This window comes from Myotis lucifugus, unplaced genomic scaffold (genome assembly GCF_000147115.1).
Source record: "Myotis lucifugus unplaced genomic scaffold, Myoluc2.0 scaffold_11, whole genome shotgun sequence".
NCBI lineage: Eukaryota > Metazoa > Chordata > Mammalia > Chiroptera > Vespertilionidae > Myotis > Myotis lucifugus.
In genome coordinates, this window is record NW_005871059.1 from 8,469,035 (window position 1) to 8,489,411 (window position 20,377).

General features: G+C 38.1%; 2 protein-coding genes across 3 annotated transcripts in view; both read right to left on the reverse strand.

Moving 5' to 3' along the window:
- VTA1 (vesicle trafficking 1) overlaps window positions 1-5,013 on the reverse strand; it is a 47,834-nt gene extending 42,821 nt beyond the window's left edge. The window contains exon 1 of one of the 2 annotated variants that reach the window (XM_023750185.1): window positions 4,468-4,486. Coding sequence is in view for 1 of the 2 variants with exons in the window: in XM_006084406.3 (XP_006084468.1) it covers window positions 4,857-4,968 (112 nt within the window). In the remaining variant the exon portion in view is untranslated. Of the gene's footprint in view, window positions 1-4,467; window positions 4,487-4,856 lie in introns of those variants that run through there. The other variant, XM_006084406.3, reaches the window with a different exon arrangement.
- Window positions 5,014-12,475: 7,462 nt separating this feature from the next.
- On the reverse strand, window positions 12,476-14,263 carry LOC106696294 (gap junction epsilon-1 protein). Its single transcript, XM_014451970.2, has 3 exons — window positions 14,225-14,263; window positions 13,387-13,569; window positions 12,476-12,871 (listed from the first exon to the last, which is right to left on the reverse strand). Exons 1-3 carry the CDS (start codon window positions 14,261-14,263, stop codon window positions 12,476-12,478), a joined length of 618 nt encoding a protein of 205 aa, XP_014307456.1.
- Window positions 14,264-20,377: the final 6,114 nt, after the last annotated feature.

The following is a 20,377-nucleotide window of genomic DNA, read 5'->3' on the forward strand; positions in this document are numbered from 1 at the left end:
CAGAGCAGGCAAGTGAGGAGGGTGGGTGGCCCCAAGGTGGGCCTGCTCCTGGGATCGCCATTCCCCACAGGCAGCACCCAGCAGGGCCTGCCCCTGGTCTCTGCAGTGATCCAGTGATCCATGAGCAGGAAAGCGCAGCCTGCAGGCAGCACCCCACCCTGGCCACAGCTCAAGGGAGAGAAAAACACGCAGTGGAGGCCAGGAGCTTGAGAGATCAACACAGAGGGGCGCCTGTTCCAAAGCCTCCACGGTGTGGCTGGGGGCAGGCCCCCAGCAGGCAGACACACACACACACACACACACACACACACAGCGCCTGCTCTGAGCCTCCAATGCAGCTGGGGGCAGGCCTCCAGCGGACACATACATACATATACACACACACACACACACACACACACACACACATACACAGGACGCCTGCTCCGAGCCTCTGCTGCTAGACTGTGGCCGTCAGTAGGACATCCACTAAGGGCTCCCGGACTGTAAGAGGGGCAGGCTGGGCTGAGAGTACCCCACCCCCCAGTGCATGAATTTCGTGCACCGGGTCTCTAGTTTTTAATAATCTCTTGGCTGACATTTCAATTAAGTCTTCCTCAAAATTTGTTTTAAAACTAGAAAAGAATGTGTCACCCCATCAGTAAAATTATTCATTTTCTCAATTCCCAGGAAGTTTATAAAAAAAAGATCTTACAAAGATTCATCTTTTTTTTTCTTTCAGTCAGAGGCTTCTCGTGTATCCTAGACAGACACAGGATTGTGAAAACTGAAATAACATTTATTTCAACATCCTCTGGCAAATAAATAAGTTAGCTTATCACTTGTTTTAAAGGTATTTCTGAAAAAAAGCAGAACATCCCAGAGTTGAAGATATAGCTATTTAGTTAATGGAGAATGCCTACCTTATTACATAAGACAAAACCTGATGCTAATGCCAAACCAATCAGTCAATGAGGTTTACTTTTTCAGAAAAATACAACTTAATTTTCCAATTCGAATAAATACGTTAACCTATATCCCCATGTGCTTCATGTCATCTGAATTCCAACTCTAAAATTTTGCTAAGTCACAAATCCCTACATGAGCTTGTCACTTGGATGAAAAAGGCAATGGCCCCTTAAGCATTTCTCTTTTGCCCCTTTTCTCCCTTACCTCAGGAATGAAATTCTTTAATAATGAAGAGAGAATGAAAAGGTAAGGTCATTTCACAAAAACTCTTTACCATTTTGGGAATTCAACACATGGCAATACTGGCTAATTTTTTTGTTTGTTTGGGTGTATTTTTATTTTGATTTTTTTAGCCTGAACAGATATGTGTATAAGAGAACTTTCCAGTGTGGTCCTTCCATGTCTTTGTCCCCACAGCTAATCCTCCCCACCCCTGCTGCATAGGACCTTGGTCCCAAACTGTCCCTCCTCACTCCTTTGGATAAAATCCAAAATGATCAAACAAAAGCTGCTAATCTCTAAGAACAAGTCCCTCATTTTCTGAGATTAATCTTGACAAACTTCAGGTGACTTCCCCATTTCCTTTATAAAACATAGCACCCTCTTTCCCAAATTAGAATGTTCCTTTGACATCTTTTCTCATGCCAGCATTTTGAATAAAAGCTTATTCTTTACTCTGACTGATTTTCTTCCACATGACACAAGGAAAGACAGGAAGCTCTACCTAATACCTTAATTAATGGAGGCTTCACTAATACTAGTAATTTAAATTTTTCTTTTTTATGGAACCTGGAGGTTTTCTACCTTCATCCCCAGGGTAACTTGCCCTAAAAATATTCATGATTCATAAGAGCATGTCTTTCTTCTTTAAACTAGGAGAATGGCAATTGTGAACCGGATGTGGAAAAAGAGAAAGCAGCATATTGCATTGCTACTGTAGCCAAAGGAGCCTTGTAAGAAAGAAACAGGGAGTTGAGAATTGGGAAAAGGATTCCTGTAGAATTACTTACACACAGAAGTCTGATAAGTACGGGTTCAGCATGCCTAGAGCACAAGTTATATACCCACGAATACAGCAGCTACAGGAATTATCAGACAGCATATATGAATATAAATATATTTAAAACATTTAAAGAAATAAGAATGTTTAAGAAATATAGTAACAAAAGATTAACAGAAATGGGTAGGTCAATTTGAAAAGAAACGATAACAGAAGATCTAGAAATAAAAAAATAAAGTAGAAACACAATACCTGGGTTATACTACAGAATACCTATATGAAGATGAGCACAGACCTAAAGAAATTACACCAAAACAAAGAGATGCAAACTCTGAAAGCATTGAGAGACAAAGAAATAAAGAAGGAAAGTGCAACACATGTGTAATCAAAATTTCAGTAGAAAATAGAGAAAATAGATAAAGAATAATATGCCAAAGTCCCAAACAAGGTACTACTTACACAAAAGGAAACCAAGGACTAGAAAATCAGAATACAAATCATAGGGAAGAGGGTGGTAAACTGGCTATATTTTAAAGTTAAGAACTTTTGAACATCAAAGGACTTTATGGAATGAACTCAGAGGAGACATTTGCAATGCATACAACAAAGGAATAATATCTAGATTATTAACACATATGGTGAAATAGAATGGTCAAAAGCAATAAATAATATTTCAATAGGAAATCACAAATGATTAATTAACATATGAAAAGATGCTCAATCTCATTAAGACTTAATGAATTGCAAATTTTGCTCCAATGACACACCATTTCATGTCCACCAGACTGGCAAAAATTGAAAAGTCTAATAACATCAAACATGGTGGGTATGTTCATTTTATTATTCCTTAAATTGCATACACCCACTATATACGTTCTTTAATATGTTTCACTAAAAAATATTTTTAAGTTGGATTTAGCAATAAAAATGTTTGTTCTTGACCCTGCTGAGCGCAGTTTCAGTGAAATAATGGGCATGAAAACCAGATTTCAATGGGCTGATAAGATTCTATGGGATAAGGTTGTAAAAACAACTACAGGCGGTTATTTCAAGCTAATCTTTGAGGCTGGGCACACAGGACAGCAACTTTAGGGGAATGTCACAGTGAGAATTTCTCTTATTTTTTAAATGAAGGAAACTGGGGTAAGTTTAGAAAGAAATGGCGAGAGGGAGAGGACAATGACAGGAAATAAAGGGTCCCTGGGTAGTCACAAAGGCATACAACACAGAGCCCATGAATAGGGATTAGTTTCAGACATGGACAATAGCTCCTATTTCATTGTTGTAAGCGATTACCTCTTTGTCCACATTACATCATTTTTCTCCTTACTCTAACCACTCCAGTTACAATGGCTGCCTGATTCTCCTTCAACAGCCCTCCCTCAGGACTTTTGTACATGTTATTCCCTCTGTGGAGAAAAGAGAACACTGTTTGCCAGATGGAGCAAAGCCTGTTTTTCATTCAAGTCTTTGCTCAGATATGAACTCACTGAAGAAGTTAACGGACCACTTTGAAAGTGAAATTTCTTCTGCGCTCCCTACCACCCTGCTCCTGGTACTCCTATTCTCTTCCCCTGCTTTATCTTTCTCCATAACCCTCTAAACGTCTACATAATATACTCATCATATTGTTTAATCTCTCCATCCCACTGCATGCAAACTCCATGAATGCGGGGAACTGTAGCCACAGTGCCTGGTAACGCTTGACATAGGTACAAGCTCAATATAAATACACGCTGAATGAGTGATTAACGGTCCCTACGGATAAGTATTCAACTGAAATCATACTGTAAGATTTGAACAAAATGAGACAAAGCCTAGAGAGTATTCAACTTACTGACTACAGAATAGGTGACATCTGGGTTAGATTTTTAACCATTTGGAATTTGCCAAGTGGAGAATAAAAGGTAGATGCTCCCAGGTGAAGAACATGGAGATTCTAAAGAGCCTTGCACATGTGAGAAATGAAAATGGGTACCCCTGGACTACAGCAGGGTGACAGAGGATCAGATTTTAGCTAACTTTAGTAACATTCACAACAGAGGACACCTTATGTGGAGCTTAACTCTAAAAGTCCTTTTCAAAAGATTTACAGTTGCCAGGTTACTTATGTGCAATAAAGTTGGAGTAGGGAATCTAAAATAAAATTGACATAACACTACTAGAACTACTCTCTTCACTGCCAAGGAAAAACGTCTGAACAATTTTAAGCCGTGCTTCCTTTGCATCGACTGTACATTACAAGTATGACAATCAACCAAAGCGTGAATGTTGCTACCAAACGTCTAAATCGCAGTATCAGGACGAGAAATTCTCACTGGTGGGAGAGAGCAGTTTGGATGCAGAAGTGGGAATGGTAAACTCAAAACGTTTGTGCTGTGACAGATACTCTCCATTTAACCATGTCTGAGTTTTCGAACTGGTTCGCATTTGTATAATTAACCTGCACTTACGGCTATGTTTACAAAATTAGTCGGTATTCCTTTTGTCCACATCGCTACTGTCTTTGGGACACTCACCACCTTCGCTACTCCAGTTCAATTACTCAGCTACCCCGGTTACTGTCAGGTTTCCCTGGCGGAGATCAGAGGCTCGTGTGTGTACACAGAGACAAAATACAAACAAAAACACCTTCGGGCAGTCTGTTTCAGTGTTTCTGAGGCCATGGAGTCAGTTCAGGAATAGTTAGGCCTAAAACAGGAGGGACGGTGGACACCACGGTGCTTCTGGAGTTTAGCCTTTGCGGGGCCTGCACGGGGGCAGAGCAAAGGTCGGGACCCCTCGGGAGGAGGGGGCACAGGTTAGAAATCCAGTCCGAAGCCAGGAGGCGGGGCCTGCCCCTAGGACCCGAGAGAGGCGTGTGGGCCCCGGGAGGGACGGAAGGCCGCGGCGACTCGGGAAAACTCACAGTAATAGGCTACCACGGGGTCCCGCTTGTCATGCTCCTGAGCCGTCCTCAGATGATGCTGTATGCTCTTAAACTGTGGGGGCAGCGGGGGCAGCGGGGCCAGCGCAGCCATCTCCACGCCAAGACTTCCCACTTCCTACTCGCGCGCCGCCGGCACTTCCGCTTCCGCGGGGAGGTCACGCGCCCGAGCGCGCACGGCAAGTCCCGCCCACTCTCCCGTTGCTAAGCAACAGCAAGTCAACGACGGGTTTCCCGCAGGAAACCATCTCAGTGCGCTTGGCTCAGGAGAAAGTCTGAGAGGCACCAGCGCTCTCTCCTGGTGGGAAGGAGGAGAATGTTGGTCTTGTTTTAACTTCTGTTGGTGGTGGTGGTGGTCACAAGCCCCATCACCCCTCTTATGGCAGAAGGAAGGATAGAAAGGGAAAAAACAAAATAAGGTTTATTGATTTGAAAAAAAGGATAAAGGCGTGAATTGCCCTTGGGACCTTTGGGAGGTGATACATTTCTGTTGTTTATAAGCTATGCGGACGGCGGTCTTTTCTTATAGCAGCCCAAACAAACAAAGCCATTATGATTTCTTTCTCTTACTCCCACTATCCTGACTTTCCAGTCAGAAGTTGCTGGATTGGTAGAGAAATTAATGAAGCAAAGCAGAGTGGGTGAACCATAAATGTCTTTCTCTGTCTTATGACTTCTCATTTATTCTCTTTGTATTACTTCTTGATTCTCAACTGTGGTTGTCCTTAAAGATCATCTCAGAAGTTTTCTTAAAGATTCATATCTAGGTCCCACCACAAGGCATTCAGATTTAATTGTTCTGGGTTGGATCCTAAATATCAGTATTTTGAAAAAGTCTTCAAGAAATTTTAATGGACTATCTAGGGTTGAGGACAAATGCCCTAGTGAATCACCAGCACACACCTGATTCTACAAGCCTTCCCTACTCTTTTCAAGCCAGACCTTCTGCCTTGATTGCCTTGGTCAAAGAGCGTACTTACTGCTATTGAGATTAAGGCCACCAAATAGGATTTGTTTCACCTCATCTCTGCCACAACAAAGTAATGATATATAGTGAGCATTTATTGAAGATCTATGTACCATACGTGTTTCTAGGAGCTTTATATCAACTCAATTTTTATCACAACCCTATGAGGAAGGTAGTGTTATCATTTTCATCGTTTTACAGATGAGAAAAATAGGACATAAGATGTATATAACTTGTACTAGGGCACAGCCAGTAAGTATGAGTGTTCAACATTAAAATCCAGGTACTTTAGTTTCAGAGCCTGTGAACCTAGCCACTACTACCTGACTTGAATGGCTCTCTAGACCAAAAATACATTCTTGTGTTTTGTCTTTTCTCCATTTTATATTACATCCAAAAAACAAGTGTTGCTCTTCCTTCCTGGTGAAAGCTGCATCTTTCTGTTATTTTTCTAATCACTTTCTTTCAGGAATGGAGGTTGCTCAAGGTCCCTTTCTCAATTGCATACATTCTAGGAGAAGAGGAGCAAAATATCCAATTAATTGAAATGGTTAGAATTGGATTTTACTCCATCTGCCAACACATGATCTTTTTTTTCCTAAGCACCATACTACCGTCAGTAGAGGATAATTGATATGAGTGGGGAAATTAACATAGATAACTGTTAGCCTAATAATACATTGAAATTATGCTATGAGTCAAGTAAATATGAACAACATTAGGTTGGGTTTTCTTGTTGATATTTTACAGTAAAGAATTCACTATGATATTTTACTATGAAGAAAAACGTCAACTCTCCTTTGCTGAAAAATCTAACATTACCCTTCAGGATGGAGGTAGAATCTTGGCCAGTGAGGAGAGGGCAGAGATGGGTTTCATGGCAACCACAGGAGGAAGAAAAGGGAGAGATACTTGAACTGACAGGTGTTTTGATAGAAAAAAGTAAGTGTTTTATACCACTCCCTAGACTCCAGTGTATGTGAGATCATCTCACAGCAAAACTTTATGTTCCAATTGTGGTCACAACTATTTTGGTGGCAAATGACAGGACTCAATCAATGTAATCAGGAAATATATAACCATTGCTGTATCTTTGGGGTACACTATATATGGTAGAAATTTGGGTTCCAGTACCACGAGACTCACATTCTATTAGTTAGAGATAGTTTTTTCCTTAAAAGTTCCTGCAAAAGACTGAAAGAGAAGACCCTGATGACTTGGCCAGGCCTATTTAAACATTCATGGCTGGGACAGGACTGGAGGTAAAAATTACAGTTTATTTTTTCAACATGCACATCTTGTTTTCCAGCATAATTGAATTATGTTAGTGAATTAAAAACAAAAACAAAATCACACAACTATATATTTGTAGAACTAATTGTAATCTTTTAGTATTGCTGTAACCAATATACCTATCCCATACCAACCCCACACTGTTTGGCTTATTGTACCTTTATAGTAAGTCTTGAGAGTACATAGTATGAGTCATCTACTTTTATTTTGCTTTTTCAAAATTGTGTTGGCTATTCCAAATCCTTTGTATTTTCATATAAATTTTCAAAGCATCTTGTTAATTTCTACAAAAGCTGGTTGAGATTTTTGACTTGAATTGTATGGGAACTATAGATCAATTTGGAGTGGCTGGAGTTATAAAAGATTAAGTCTTTCAAATCATGACCGTGGTTTATTATTCTACTTATTTAAAGCATCTTTAATTTCTTTCAGCATTGTTTTGTAGTTTTTATTGTACAAATCTAGAACATCTATTGTGAAATCTATCCCTATGTGTTTCACATTTTTGAATAATATTTCAAATGACATTTTAAAAAATTTAAATTTCATTCCTTATTACTCTACAGAAATATTAATCTTTATAAATTTAATTATTTATTCTAATAGCTTTTTGTACATTCTTTAGAATTTACTATGTACATGTTTATTTCTGTAAAAATATTATTTTCTAATATGTATATCTTGTATTTTTTGTTACATTTACTAATAAGTATAAATTCAAAATATATATTTATTTTGTTTTTATTTTGTCTTGACCTCTAGTTTTAATGTTAACCAGAAGTGGTAAAAGTACACATCCTTGCCTTTTTCCACAATTATAGGAGAAATTTCATCCTTCCACTATTAAGTGAGATGTTGCATATAGAATTTCTCAGATACTTTTTATTTAATTTACATGCTTACCTTTTTAAAAAAATATCTTTATTGATTTCATAGAGGAAGGGAAAGGGAGAGAGAGATAGAAACATCAATGATGAGAGAGAATCATTGATTGGCTGGCTGCCTCCTGCACGCCCTACACTGGTGATTGAGCCTGCAACCCAGGCATGTGCCCTGACCAGGAATCAAACTGTGAACTCCTGGCTCCTGATTCATAGGCCAACGCTCAACCACTGAGCCACACCAGCTGGGCTATGTGGTTACCTTTTATAGTGATAGCTTTGTTTTTTGTTTGTTTCATATTAAATGGGTATTAAGATTAATATGCTTTTATTTGCTTCTATTAAGATGACTATGGGTTTTCTTCTTTACTCCCTTAATCCCGTTAAATTACATGAATTGTTTTTCAAATGTTAAAAAAACCTTTTATGCCTGGGATAATCCCCATTTGAACCCCATGATGTAGTATCATTATATATATACTAGTGGCCGGGTGCACGAAATTCGTGCACTCAGGGTTGGGGGTGGGGTGGTCCCCCAGCCTGGCCTGTGCCCTGTCACAGTGTGGGAGTCCCACAATCCATCGCCCCAAAGAGGTAGGTCCCGCCTACCCATCCAGGGCTCCTCGATGGATTGCTCCAAAGAGGTAGGCCAGAGCCAGGGGAGGCCTGCGGACCTCCACGTGCCTGCAGATCCCCAGGCCGGGCCCGTGGCAGAGGGGCCTCTTCGAGCACCTGTGGACCCCTGGCGCAGGTGTGTAGAGAGACCTCCCTGCCGCGGCCCCACCCCCGTCCCCGATGCTGCAAGTCCCTGCCCACCTGTGCCTGCTGCACACGCAGCCTGCTGATCAGTCATTCCTGTGACAGTGTCCCGACCAATTTGCACATTACCATACTATTAGTATAGATATACATATAATATATTAGCTGTATTACAATTGCTAATATATTTTTGCTAAGAATTTTTAAAATCAATGTTAAATGATTATTCATTAAATGAAATGGCAAATATTCCCTTCTAATTCCTAAGAGATTGTGGAATATTATTTCTTCTTTACACATTTGATGGAATTCTCCACTGAAGCTATGTGGGCCTGGCATTTTCTTTGTGGAAAGACTTTTAGTTTTTTTTATATTTAATTTCTTTAATAGTTTCAAGAATATTCATATTTCCTAGTTATTGTAGAATAAGTTTTTAGCAATCAGTGCCTTTTAAGGAATTGCTCCTTTTTATCTAAATATCAAACTTATTGGTATGACATTGTTCATATGGTTTCTCTTGCAATCATCTTAATGTTCTGTTGTGATGGGCCTTTTTTCATTTATGAAATGTCTAATTTTCATTTTCTCCTTTATTAGCTCAATCACTCTACTGAGAAGGTCTTCTGTTTTACTGATCTTTTCAAAGAACCAGCTTTTTGTTTGATTTTTCTCTATTGCTTGCAGTGTTCTATTTTGTGCTGTTATTTTTACTTTCCTCCTGGTTAATTTCTGATTTGAAATCCTAACCTGAAATGTGATGATGTGGGGAAGTGAGACCTTTAGGAGGAGATTAGGCACGAAAAGGGGACCCCGGAGAGCTCTTTTACCTTCTTTCCACCTTGTGAGGGTACAATGGCAAATATGTAACCAGAAGAGAGCTCTCACCAGAACCTGACCATGCTGCCACCCTGACTTCAGAGATTCAGCCTCCAGAACGATGAGAAATAAATTTATTTTGTTTATAAGCCATCCAGTCTGGCTATTTTGCTATAGCAACCCAAGTGTAATAAGACTCTTATCAGTTTGAGGATGGGATTGAAGCTTGTGAGAATGGTGGAAGAATAATATTTCTGAAGCACCAAAGGCGAATTTGATAGAGCTCTCAGAAAGGCTTTATTTTTAGTAATGGAGCAACATTGGCCCTTCAGTGAGGGCTACACCGGTTCCCACCTAATAAAGCTGAAAAAACTCACAAAAGAAAAACTGTTTCCAAGTAACTTAACTGTGCCTCAGAATAAAGTTTAAGTATACTTATGGAACACAAAAATATCTCCAGCATTCAACAAAGTCAAACGGCCATTCTGGCATCCAATAAAAAATTACCAGCCTTCCAACAGTGCAGGGAAGTATTACTCAATATGAAGACATTGGTGTGTGTGCGAGGATTGGTGGTAGCAGACTACCTTGGGGCAGACAATAAAGTGTGCATTATCTTTAATGAATTTAAAAATAAGAATGAAATGGACTAAACATTGTTGCTATTTATTAGCACTAGGGGCTAGGGATTCTAGACAAAGACAGTGAATAAATATTCCTTCTCTCTGAGTGGGCTATTTCTATCAGCCAACCCTCTTGTTATGCCACTGAACCTCCCACTAGAATATGATCTCATAAAGGTACTAAATCTTAGTTATTTTTGTATACGAACTCTCAATGCAGCAAATGGTAAATGATACTCAGCAGCTATTTGTTGAATGTTGCTAAGCTGGATTTTTCTCCTGTGTACTCATGTGGAGAAAGCCTGAAGAATTTAAAAATCCTAAATCTAGAAATTCGTGACATCAAACATAGGCTGAATAATACTGAGGGAAAGATTGAAAACCTCAGTAATTGACTGACTCTACTTATTTCTCTAATAAGGCACCAGTAGAAGGCAGTCATACATAAAGATTTTAAATTACACCAAATGAAGATGATTATTGGTAAGGCAGACAGATAAAAAGAAATGCACTGAATTGATATAAAATTGTCTTTGAAATAATTTCATGGCTATTTTGAAAGTCTAATGTAATATAAATATAATTTTCCATTTCAATAATCTTGAATATAGAAGTGATAGTTATAACTATGAGCACAGAGATTTTAATTTATTTCAACAAGAAACAAGAAAGCCTTGCACAATATTTTTCATACCATTTTTATTTATTTGGAGGCTATATTACCATATCATTTAATGTTAAAAATTTCAAGAAAACAGTAGAGTATAATATTAAGAATGTAATTGCCACATTTCTTCAAGTCAGTGATCAAATATAGAATGACTCTTTTAATAATTAACTCACAACTTTTGTGCTTAAATAAGTTATACTTTACATGACTACAAATATAATTATATCCTTAAGTTTAAACTCATGGCTCAGTGGAAAGAGAGATAACTTCAGTTAGGAGCTCTGAATTCCAGTATGATTGTGTGAATTTGGGCCCATGTATTAACCTCCTTGAGCCAAAATTTTTCACTCTGTATAAAAGGGATAATAAAAGTTTCTCTATCCACAAAATACTGTGTCTATTAAGATATTGTACATCAGAGAACTCTATAAAGTACTATTTGTTAAATATATCTTTATTGTTGAAAGTATTACAAATGTCCCCCCTTTCTTTCCCCATTGACTCCCTCCACTCTACACCCCCTCACCAGGTCTTCACCGCACTATTGTCTGTGTCCATGGGCTATGCATATCCTATATAATAAAAGCCTAATATGCTAAGTGTCTGATCTTCCAGTCAGCCATTCAACCAATCAAAGCGTAATATGCTAATGATATGCTAAGGCCGCTCAACTGCTTGCTATGACATGCACTGACCACCAGGGGGCAGAAAGTTGACCGGTCGAGCAGTCGCTATGATGTGCACTGATCACCAGGGGGATATGCTCTGACTGGTAGGTGAGCTTGCTGCTGGGGTCCAGCTGATTGGGACTGAGTGAGATGGGCTGGACATGCCCTGAAACCCTCCCGCAGCCCCTCCTTGGCTGGCCAACCTCCCATGTCCCTCCCTGGCCCCGATCGTGCACCACTGGAGTCCCTTGGCCTGGCCTGCACCCTCTTGCAATCTGGGACCCCTTGGGGGATGTCGGAGAGCAGGTTTGGGCCCGATCCCGCAGGCCAGGCTGAGAGACCCCACTGGTGCATGAATTTGTGCACCAGGCCTCTAGTATGCTTATAAGTTCCCTAGTTGATCTCTCTCCACCCCCCATGCCCAGCCCCACCTTCCCTCTGAGATATGACAGACTGTTCCATACTTCTATGTCTCTGGATCTATTTTGTTCATCAGTTTATTTTGTTCATTAGATTCCACATATGAGTGAGATCATGTGATATTTATCTTTCTCTGACTGGCTTATTTTGCTTAGCATAATACTCTCCAGATCCCTCCATGCTGTCCTAAAGAGTAAGAGATCCATCTTCTTTAAAGCTGCATAGTATTCCATAGTGTAAAAGTAGTGGTTAAACAAGTTAACATTAGTTCTATGTATATTATCTAATGCATGACAAAATTAAAATAGACTGAAATATTTGTTCAAGAATTCCTACCTTAGAAGTTAGCATATTTTATACTAAACATAAATTTTGGACACACTGAGGTATGTTGAAAGAATAAATATTTATGTTTGATATTGAGGCACTCACTGAATAAGGTAAAAATAAATTACAATGATTGATCAATAACTGTGGTATGATAGCAATTAATCAACCTCTGGGTCACTGCTTAATTAGAAAGCATAGTCTTCTAAAAATGATCTCAAAAACCTCAGCAACACATAATACCATGGTAATTACAGTAAATGTGTACATTGCAATGAGAAAGATGGTCTTCTCAAAGTGATCTGGTACCATGCATTTTATAATAGTAAACTTTCCCCCCAGAGATCCAGCATCACACAGGTAGAGAGGCGTGACTTGGAAACCAAAGAGGTGAATCTGAAGCCAAAATGATATCACCTCTAGACTGATTCTTACTAAAACAGAGACGATATAAACCACAGTGTAGATGGGCTTTTGAAGAATGCATTCTTGACTGATGCTTTTAAATGCAGCATAAACATGGAAAGTAGCACCAGGAACCAAGACAATCACTAGTTGTAGTGCCCAAAACACCTAAAGTATGTCAGAAATATCTTAGTCAAATCAATCAACATATAACCAAAATACACTTTAAAAATTCATTGATTATCAAGAGTGGCTAACTTAAGAATTCCAAGTTTCATAAGTCTTATAAGCAATAAAAATAATATAATGAAGGTAGTAATGAAGAACATATCTCTTTTAATTAATAAATTAAATTGTGAAAATGTAGTCATATTATACTATCATCACCTACCAATTATCTAATATTGTTGAAATACTTTATTTTAGTAGCTATGTAATTTCCATTTTCTAATTACAGGCCTGGAGTATAATTTTAACATCGGTAGATAATAAAATGTTGGAAGAAACTCTCAATCAACTCAAATTAATTTACCTGAAATAAACAACTGGGTAAAAATAGTAATAAATCTAGAAATTATACCTATTAAGGTATTTTTAATTTCATTATGGCATTAATTTATATTTAAAAGGAAACAATTTTATCTGGTGTAGAGTAAGGCTTATGGGCACACAGAAAAACTTACTTGTGGAGTGATTGGCCTGAACTGATTGTAACAGAAGAGGTTTATTTCTCTCCTGTCTGGATCACAGCTGAAGTGCAAAGCCTCATTCCCGTAGACTGCAAAGCCTAACACCCCAAGAAAGAACATTCGGATGGATCCAAAGAAAAGGGTGTGGAATTGACCAATCACAGTTGGAGGCTTCACCTATTATAGTTTTAGGAGAAAAAAATCTTTTGAAAACAAACATTAAAGGAGGACATTTTAAAGGTTTTTATTCATTGTCACATTTTTTTAAAATTTAAGATTCATAAAGTTTTGAGGCAAGAAAGAACCTTAAAGATCACCAAGCCCAATGCAAATCCTGTATTATGAGATTTCACCCCTTTGCACTCTGAAAATATGAAGGGCAACAGTGACAAGTTACTAATCAAATGTATAATTTTGGAAATATTTAAAAAGCTTAAAATTCAATTAATATCCCTAATCCTTTTGTAATAAAATCAAGAAAATGTTAGAATATCTAGGACCTCTTTTGGAAAAGTAAATAACAAATCTAATAATAAACTCAAGCACTAACTTAACAACCAAATAATGATTATGTAGTTCTCATTCCAGTCTATTTCCTACTACTTTATTGAATTGCAAGACAGTGAACTACTTTAAACAGCAACAGCTAAAAGTACTTCCTCAAATATCCTAATTATAGTTTTAAATTCAGAATATTTTGAAGTATATGGTTAACCTTTATATTACCCTCCATATATGTAGAGGAACTTATTATTCATTGACACTCACAAGAATCGTGTTAAAATACACAGACTGGACTGATACATTTTTAAAAAATTTGTATAATACTTACACATCCTTCATAGAAGTTTTTGATGTAATTTAGAGACATGTCTCAGGAGATGTTATCCTCGCATCCCTGTAGGTTAATTCTTGACCCACATTGCCAAGTTTGCTTCTGCCAGAGTCAAACTCATGTTGTGTCATGATTTTTACAGCAGAAATCTCTTATCACTGCACATTTCTTTCCCCTCCTTCTTTTCTTTGTTTTGTGTCCCCCCCCCCCATAGATCTCTGGGGCCCCAGTCAAATTTCCTATCTCTGTCTCCAAACAAAGAAACAAAAGCATAGGGCATGTGGTTAATCTAATAACAATGCCTTGATTTACACTGTCAGCACAGCCAGCCAGACAGGAGTCCCAGCAAAGCAGTAAGCCAGACTGACAAGGGCCCCAAGCATTCAATGCTTCTCAATTACCTGAGAATTGTTCATATGTAAATCAGCAAACTGTGGCTTATAATTTTCTAAAAAATATATCATGACCTATTATTATCATTATTTTGGCTTTTATTTATATGTGTCTGAACAAATAAGTGCAAGGAAATATTCTTGATTCATTCTTGTTTTCTTCCATGGAATAGACCTAATTTCTGGGAAGTTTAAGAAATTATAATATAAGTTATGATAGTTATTACTTCATTAACTATTACTGATGTATTGCTATATTTTTCTTTTGGCTGAATGCTTACCACAGATATGGGAGAATCTGAAGTTAGAGCTCTGTTCTAAGGAAAAAGATAGGGTACTGCTAACCAGGATGAGACCAGGATCTAGCAGAAATCATGTGAATAATTCCCCTTCTTTTGCCTTTCAGTAGATATACATCATCTGCTAGATGTTGTTACGGGTGCTGATGGTCAGCAGGGACCAAGATAGACAAGCAGTTGCCTTCGGATCGATATATCTGCTTAATATCTTCCATCTACCCAGAATGTCATGCAGCCAATGGTGGGTCAAATCTGCTTTCTTCACCTGCCTTTTTCATCTTTGTTTTGTTTGTGATCTGCAAAAGTTGTGACTACAGAAAACTTCATTGCTCTCTTCACCAAGCGGAAAAATGACTACATAACACATGTAACTGTCACCAACCGTCAAGGGACAGTGGCCTTGTTGAATCAGTGTTGTCTTGGATAGAAAAAAAAATAAAAAAGAACAACATAATGATCGTTCAGAGCTGTTGGATAAGGCAGTTTGAGTATTTGTCCTCTTCTCAGAAACAGAATTATAGGTTTGCTATGTGTTGATGTCTTCAAGGGGTTCCCAAAAGTCACAACAAACATTTGCACAGAATGAATTCTGTTGGACTTCTACCATTGTATAGTAATGAATTTTTTTTGTTTAGACAAATACATACCAGTGTCAGACATGTAAAAAACCATCAGTCTTCCTGTGTTCTTTCAGAGATAAACCATATAAACCTGAACCATAATTGCATGTATAGAAGAGAAAAATGCAGCATCATTTTCATTGTTGGTAACTGTGAAGGACCAAGTAAATAATACCAGTCTCACTATTATAGAGTATCATCCAACTGAGTTGTAAAACAAAGGGATATGGCAGATATCACCTGAGTATACTCTTATTAACATAAAGATTAGGTTGGAGGAGAGACATGGCTTGTCTCTTTGGGAAAGTGTTATTCTTAGATGCCATGCACACCTGGTCAGTGCCATATCATGGTTTCCTTTGCTTCATGGAATGCCTCCCTGACTGTAAGATTAATGCATGAGAGGAGCAGAACAGAACTGAAGACACTTGTGGACAACTTGTTCCTAAGGGAAAAGTGCTGCAAAATAAATGACGCATGCCCAGTTTTACCTTCCAGATGTAAAGTAAACTCACCATAGAAGATAGCAATTAATAGTGAAGCTGGCTTCACATGTATGGCAATTGGTAGGGCTGTTAATTAGCATAATAACCTGAGCTTCTTTACATGTGAACAGCTGCAGGGTCTAAAAGTAGAAAAAGAGGGCAATCTCTAATGTGCAAGCATTATTTAATCCTTTGCTTGCTTCATGTCTGCTATTACATTAGGCAAAGCAAGGTAGCGCCAACTCAAATTTAAGAAATAGCTTATGCCTTTTATACAGTCACATTGCTTCAGGGATTGTAGCTAATTTTATATTTTACCACAGTGTGCCCTCTGATCACATATATTCATATCACTCCCACATGTCTTCACCCTCATCCTGGATGTCATCTAATTACAGCATTAGGATTGAAGTCCAGGATTTTGTGATTTGTATCACGTTCAAATCTGGATATGACTCAGATGTGGCTCTTTGTCATCCAGAATCTAATGAAACAAAAGGAAAAGTTATCTTCCACACAAGATCAATGTACGATGGTGACAGAGGGGTAGGATGACTTCAATAGACACTTCCGCTCCAAAAATGGAAGAGCAGGAGGCACACTGGTGTCACTAGTTCATAACAATTCTGAAATCTTTTGAGGACGATATTGCTCGTTCTTCCTACTCTGGAGGGAGGGGAGTGTTCCATGAATAAGGCACAGGACTATTCCCTGAGAGCTGCTCTCTAGTCTACTGTACTCCACTAGAGCAGGTGGGGAAAGAATAAAAACAAGCTAATCTGTAAATGCATTATGCTTATTAAATGGCCTGCATTGCTAACTAGTGTTTTAAACAAATTATCTCCCTGAATTCTTACAACTCCATGAAGTATACACTCTTACAGGTCTATTTTGCAGACAAAGTTTAGAGGGTTTAAGTAATATATTCAAAGTTATAATTAGTAAGCGGCAAAACCAGGTAGTGGCAGATAGTGACTGAGTTGCTTGTTGTTAACTGGTAGGCTACAGGGCACATGAGAATATTGTTAGGTTGATTTCTGGAGCCTTAAAACATGGGGAGTTAGGGAGAAATAAGCTCAGACTTTCTTCTGTGAAGAGCTTAGGGGATTATTGGGGTGTATAGCATCTGGAAAGGGCTTCAGAGCTTGGCCCTTTGCCCATGCTCCTGGCCAGATCTCATGTGAAAAGGAAAGGCCAAACAGAGAACTAACTAAATATCCTATGTGCCAGGGGATCTCTTGAGAAGCATGAAGGACTTCACAGAAATGAATTCAGCACATGCTTCTTTCTCATTTGGAGTCAGTGTGAGGGAAAAGGAACACATGGTACCTAAGATTATGGGCTCAGGAGTCATAGAAACTATGTTTGAACCCTGGTTTTACCATTTGGCTTGATTTCAGGTCTCAAAAAATATTGACTCTGAGTCTGTTTCTCCAATGGGGGATGACAATAGTATTTGCCTCATAGGGTTGTCGTATGTCAATTACTAAAGCATTTGGGGGAACATTCCTCCTGTCTTTAATGAGAGCCTGAGACATCTATTATTTTGTTAAAATATATTTCTATTGACTTCAGAGAGGCGGGGAGTGGGAGAGAGAGATAGAAACATCAATGATGAGAGAATCATTGATCAGCTGCCTCAGGCACGCTTCCTACCCAGATTGAGCCCACAACCCGGGCATGTGTCCCAACTGGGAATGAAACCATTACCTCCTGGTTCATAAGTCAATGTTCAACCACTGAGCAACACTAGCCAGACGTGAACTATCTATTATTTTCTATTAATTTCCCTTTTGTTGTAGATTACAGAAAATTAAAAAAGTAATCATCTTTCTTAAGCAAGGAAGAGTACTACTTCTCCAATGTAAAGAACCTTCATGTTTATCAGAGTACAAAGACTTGATGTCTTTTTACAATGTCTATCTATCTCTTTTGGGAGGGGGTGCACCTTCCTTTAGAGACTATTAAGATGCAAAGACATGGACTTCTGTTCAGCATGGACTAGTGGATCGACACCTGGGAGTGCTTTGAGTAAATTTAATCATTAAAATTACTTCTGTTTTCCCAGCCCTAAAGATTTAAAAAATGACCATAACATCTCCAGCAATTTTCTGAATAAAAGACTAACATTTGAGGAAACCACATTGGCTTGCTTGCTCAAATTTGCTAAAAGCTTTTAATTTCAGATAGAGGAATGAAGGCAAGCTCAGATCTGCCACTTCTATGATGAACACACACACACACACACACACACACACACACACACAAATTGCTGACATTTCTTGATCACCACTATCTTCCAGTACTACTCTAAACCTTGAAAGTCACATATAGTCTTTGAATATATATTCTTGGGGTCCTAAAATTTCTGAGATTAAAAACATTTAAGGCTTGTTTGGTCTAATCCTGAAAGGGGATAGACTTCTAATTTCATGCAGAACCCAAGACAGGATTGACTGAACTAAAAGTATAGAAAAGCACTATCCATAATGGCTAACACATGAAAATCAATCTATAAATGTTATTTATTATTGTCATTTACAATCTTCTCTAATTAATACTTTAAAATCTAGTTACATGTATTGCTTCAGATCTATGCTTTTCCAAATGTTTGTGCTTTTTCACTCGTTTTTTTTTCATCCACCCAATAAATATTGAGCACCTACAGCCACCAGCTGCCCAGCTGCTATGCAAGGTATTGGGAATGTGTGAGAATAATGCAGCCCCTGTCTTCATGGGGCTTACAGAACAACATGTGTGCCTGAATCTATGTATGTATGTATGCATATGGTTGACATATATTTTTGATAATTTGTTTAAAGAAAGTATTTATATTTAATTCTTTAGAGTACAGTCACAAACTATTTTGGATTATTTTACATGTGGCAAAAAAGGGAAAATGACCTCTCTATAAGTATCCTTTTTAACATCCTTTGATTTTCAGAATTTTGCATTTTGTTACTTTACCTTCTTTTTAATGAACTACCCAATGACTGTTGAATAGGATGGAATAGAGGTCAATTTAGATAGTCAAAATAGTATGTTTCACAGAAGGACAGCTGAGATAAGGCAATCTGGAAAGCTGCCTCAATTCATACATCACAATCCTGAACCAATTCACATCTCATTGAAATCTCTGACCTGCCAAAATTGGGTTTGTCTTTCTGCATGAATAATTTATATTTTCTGCAATGAAATTGGGGACTGCTTAGAAGAGAGGGTCAATAACCAATGATGCTATTTTAGGTAAATGATACAATCTACTGGGTTGCATTTCCATTGCTCCAAAAGGAATAGACTGAATTCTACAATCTGTAAATAATTTCACAATTCTATGGTTTTATGGTTCTAAGTATTATAGCCATACCGGGAGCTAGTGTACTAGCTCTGAAATTTATTGTCCGTAATTTGTATTGTGCCAGTGATTGCTTGAACTAATGCTAAAATCAAAGGCCTCATTTCCTCCTTTATCATTAGGTTTCTATTTCAAATGTTTCTAAACTACATGATTTCTACTTACAGAATGCATATGCCTTATTTCTTTTTCAAGTACTCTATCCATATAGCCAAGTTTTACAGGAGAAGACAGTCTGTAAATCCAGAAGACCTGCGGTTTATTCTACCTGTCTTTTTCTACCAGGACCTCCCCCTGGCAGAGTCCAGCCTGAAACGGAGCAATACCGTGATGTTTCAGACTGGTTGTTTTTTAAGCATTCTGTGTTAACTCTGTGACTTTAAACTTTCCCATCTGTCAAATGGGGAAATTATTCTTATCTAATAGAGATATCATAATTGAATAAAATAGTATATACGATAACATCTAGCACAGCACCTGATATATAGCTGGTTTCTCAATAAATATGATTTTCCCTCTTGTTGTGAAGACTAGACTCATACCATCAAGCTTGAGAGGAAGTATAACAAATAAGTAAAAACTTGGGTTTCAAATCATCAAACAGATTTGAATCATAGCTTGTTGTGAAAATGCCTCCGGAAAATAATCTAACAACTCCAAGCCTCAGTTTTCTCATCTGCTTGGAATTTGTTGAGCTTTCTGAATCTGTGAATTTGTTTTCAACAAATTTTAGGGGGGATATCAGCCATTATTTCTTCAAATATTATTTCTGTCCCCCTTTTTTTATTCTGGGACTCCAATTACATATATGTTAGACTGCTTGATGTGGTCTCAAATGTACCTGATCCTATCTATAAATGTTTTCTATCATTGTGTTTCATTGTGAATAGTTGTTATGCTACTTCCACTGATCTTTTCTTATACAGGATTTCATTGGAAGTTAATTCTATTTAGGCTTTTTATTTCTGACATATTAACCTCTAGATCAAGAGTCAGTGA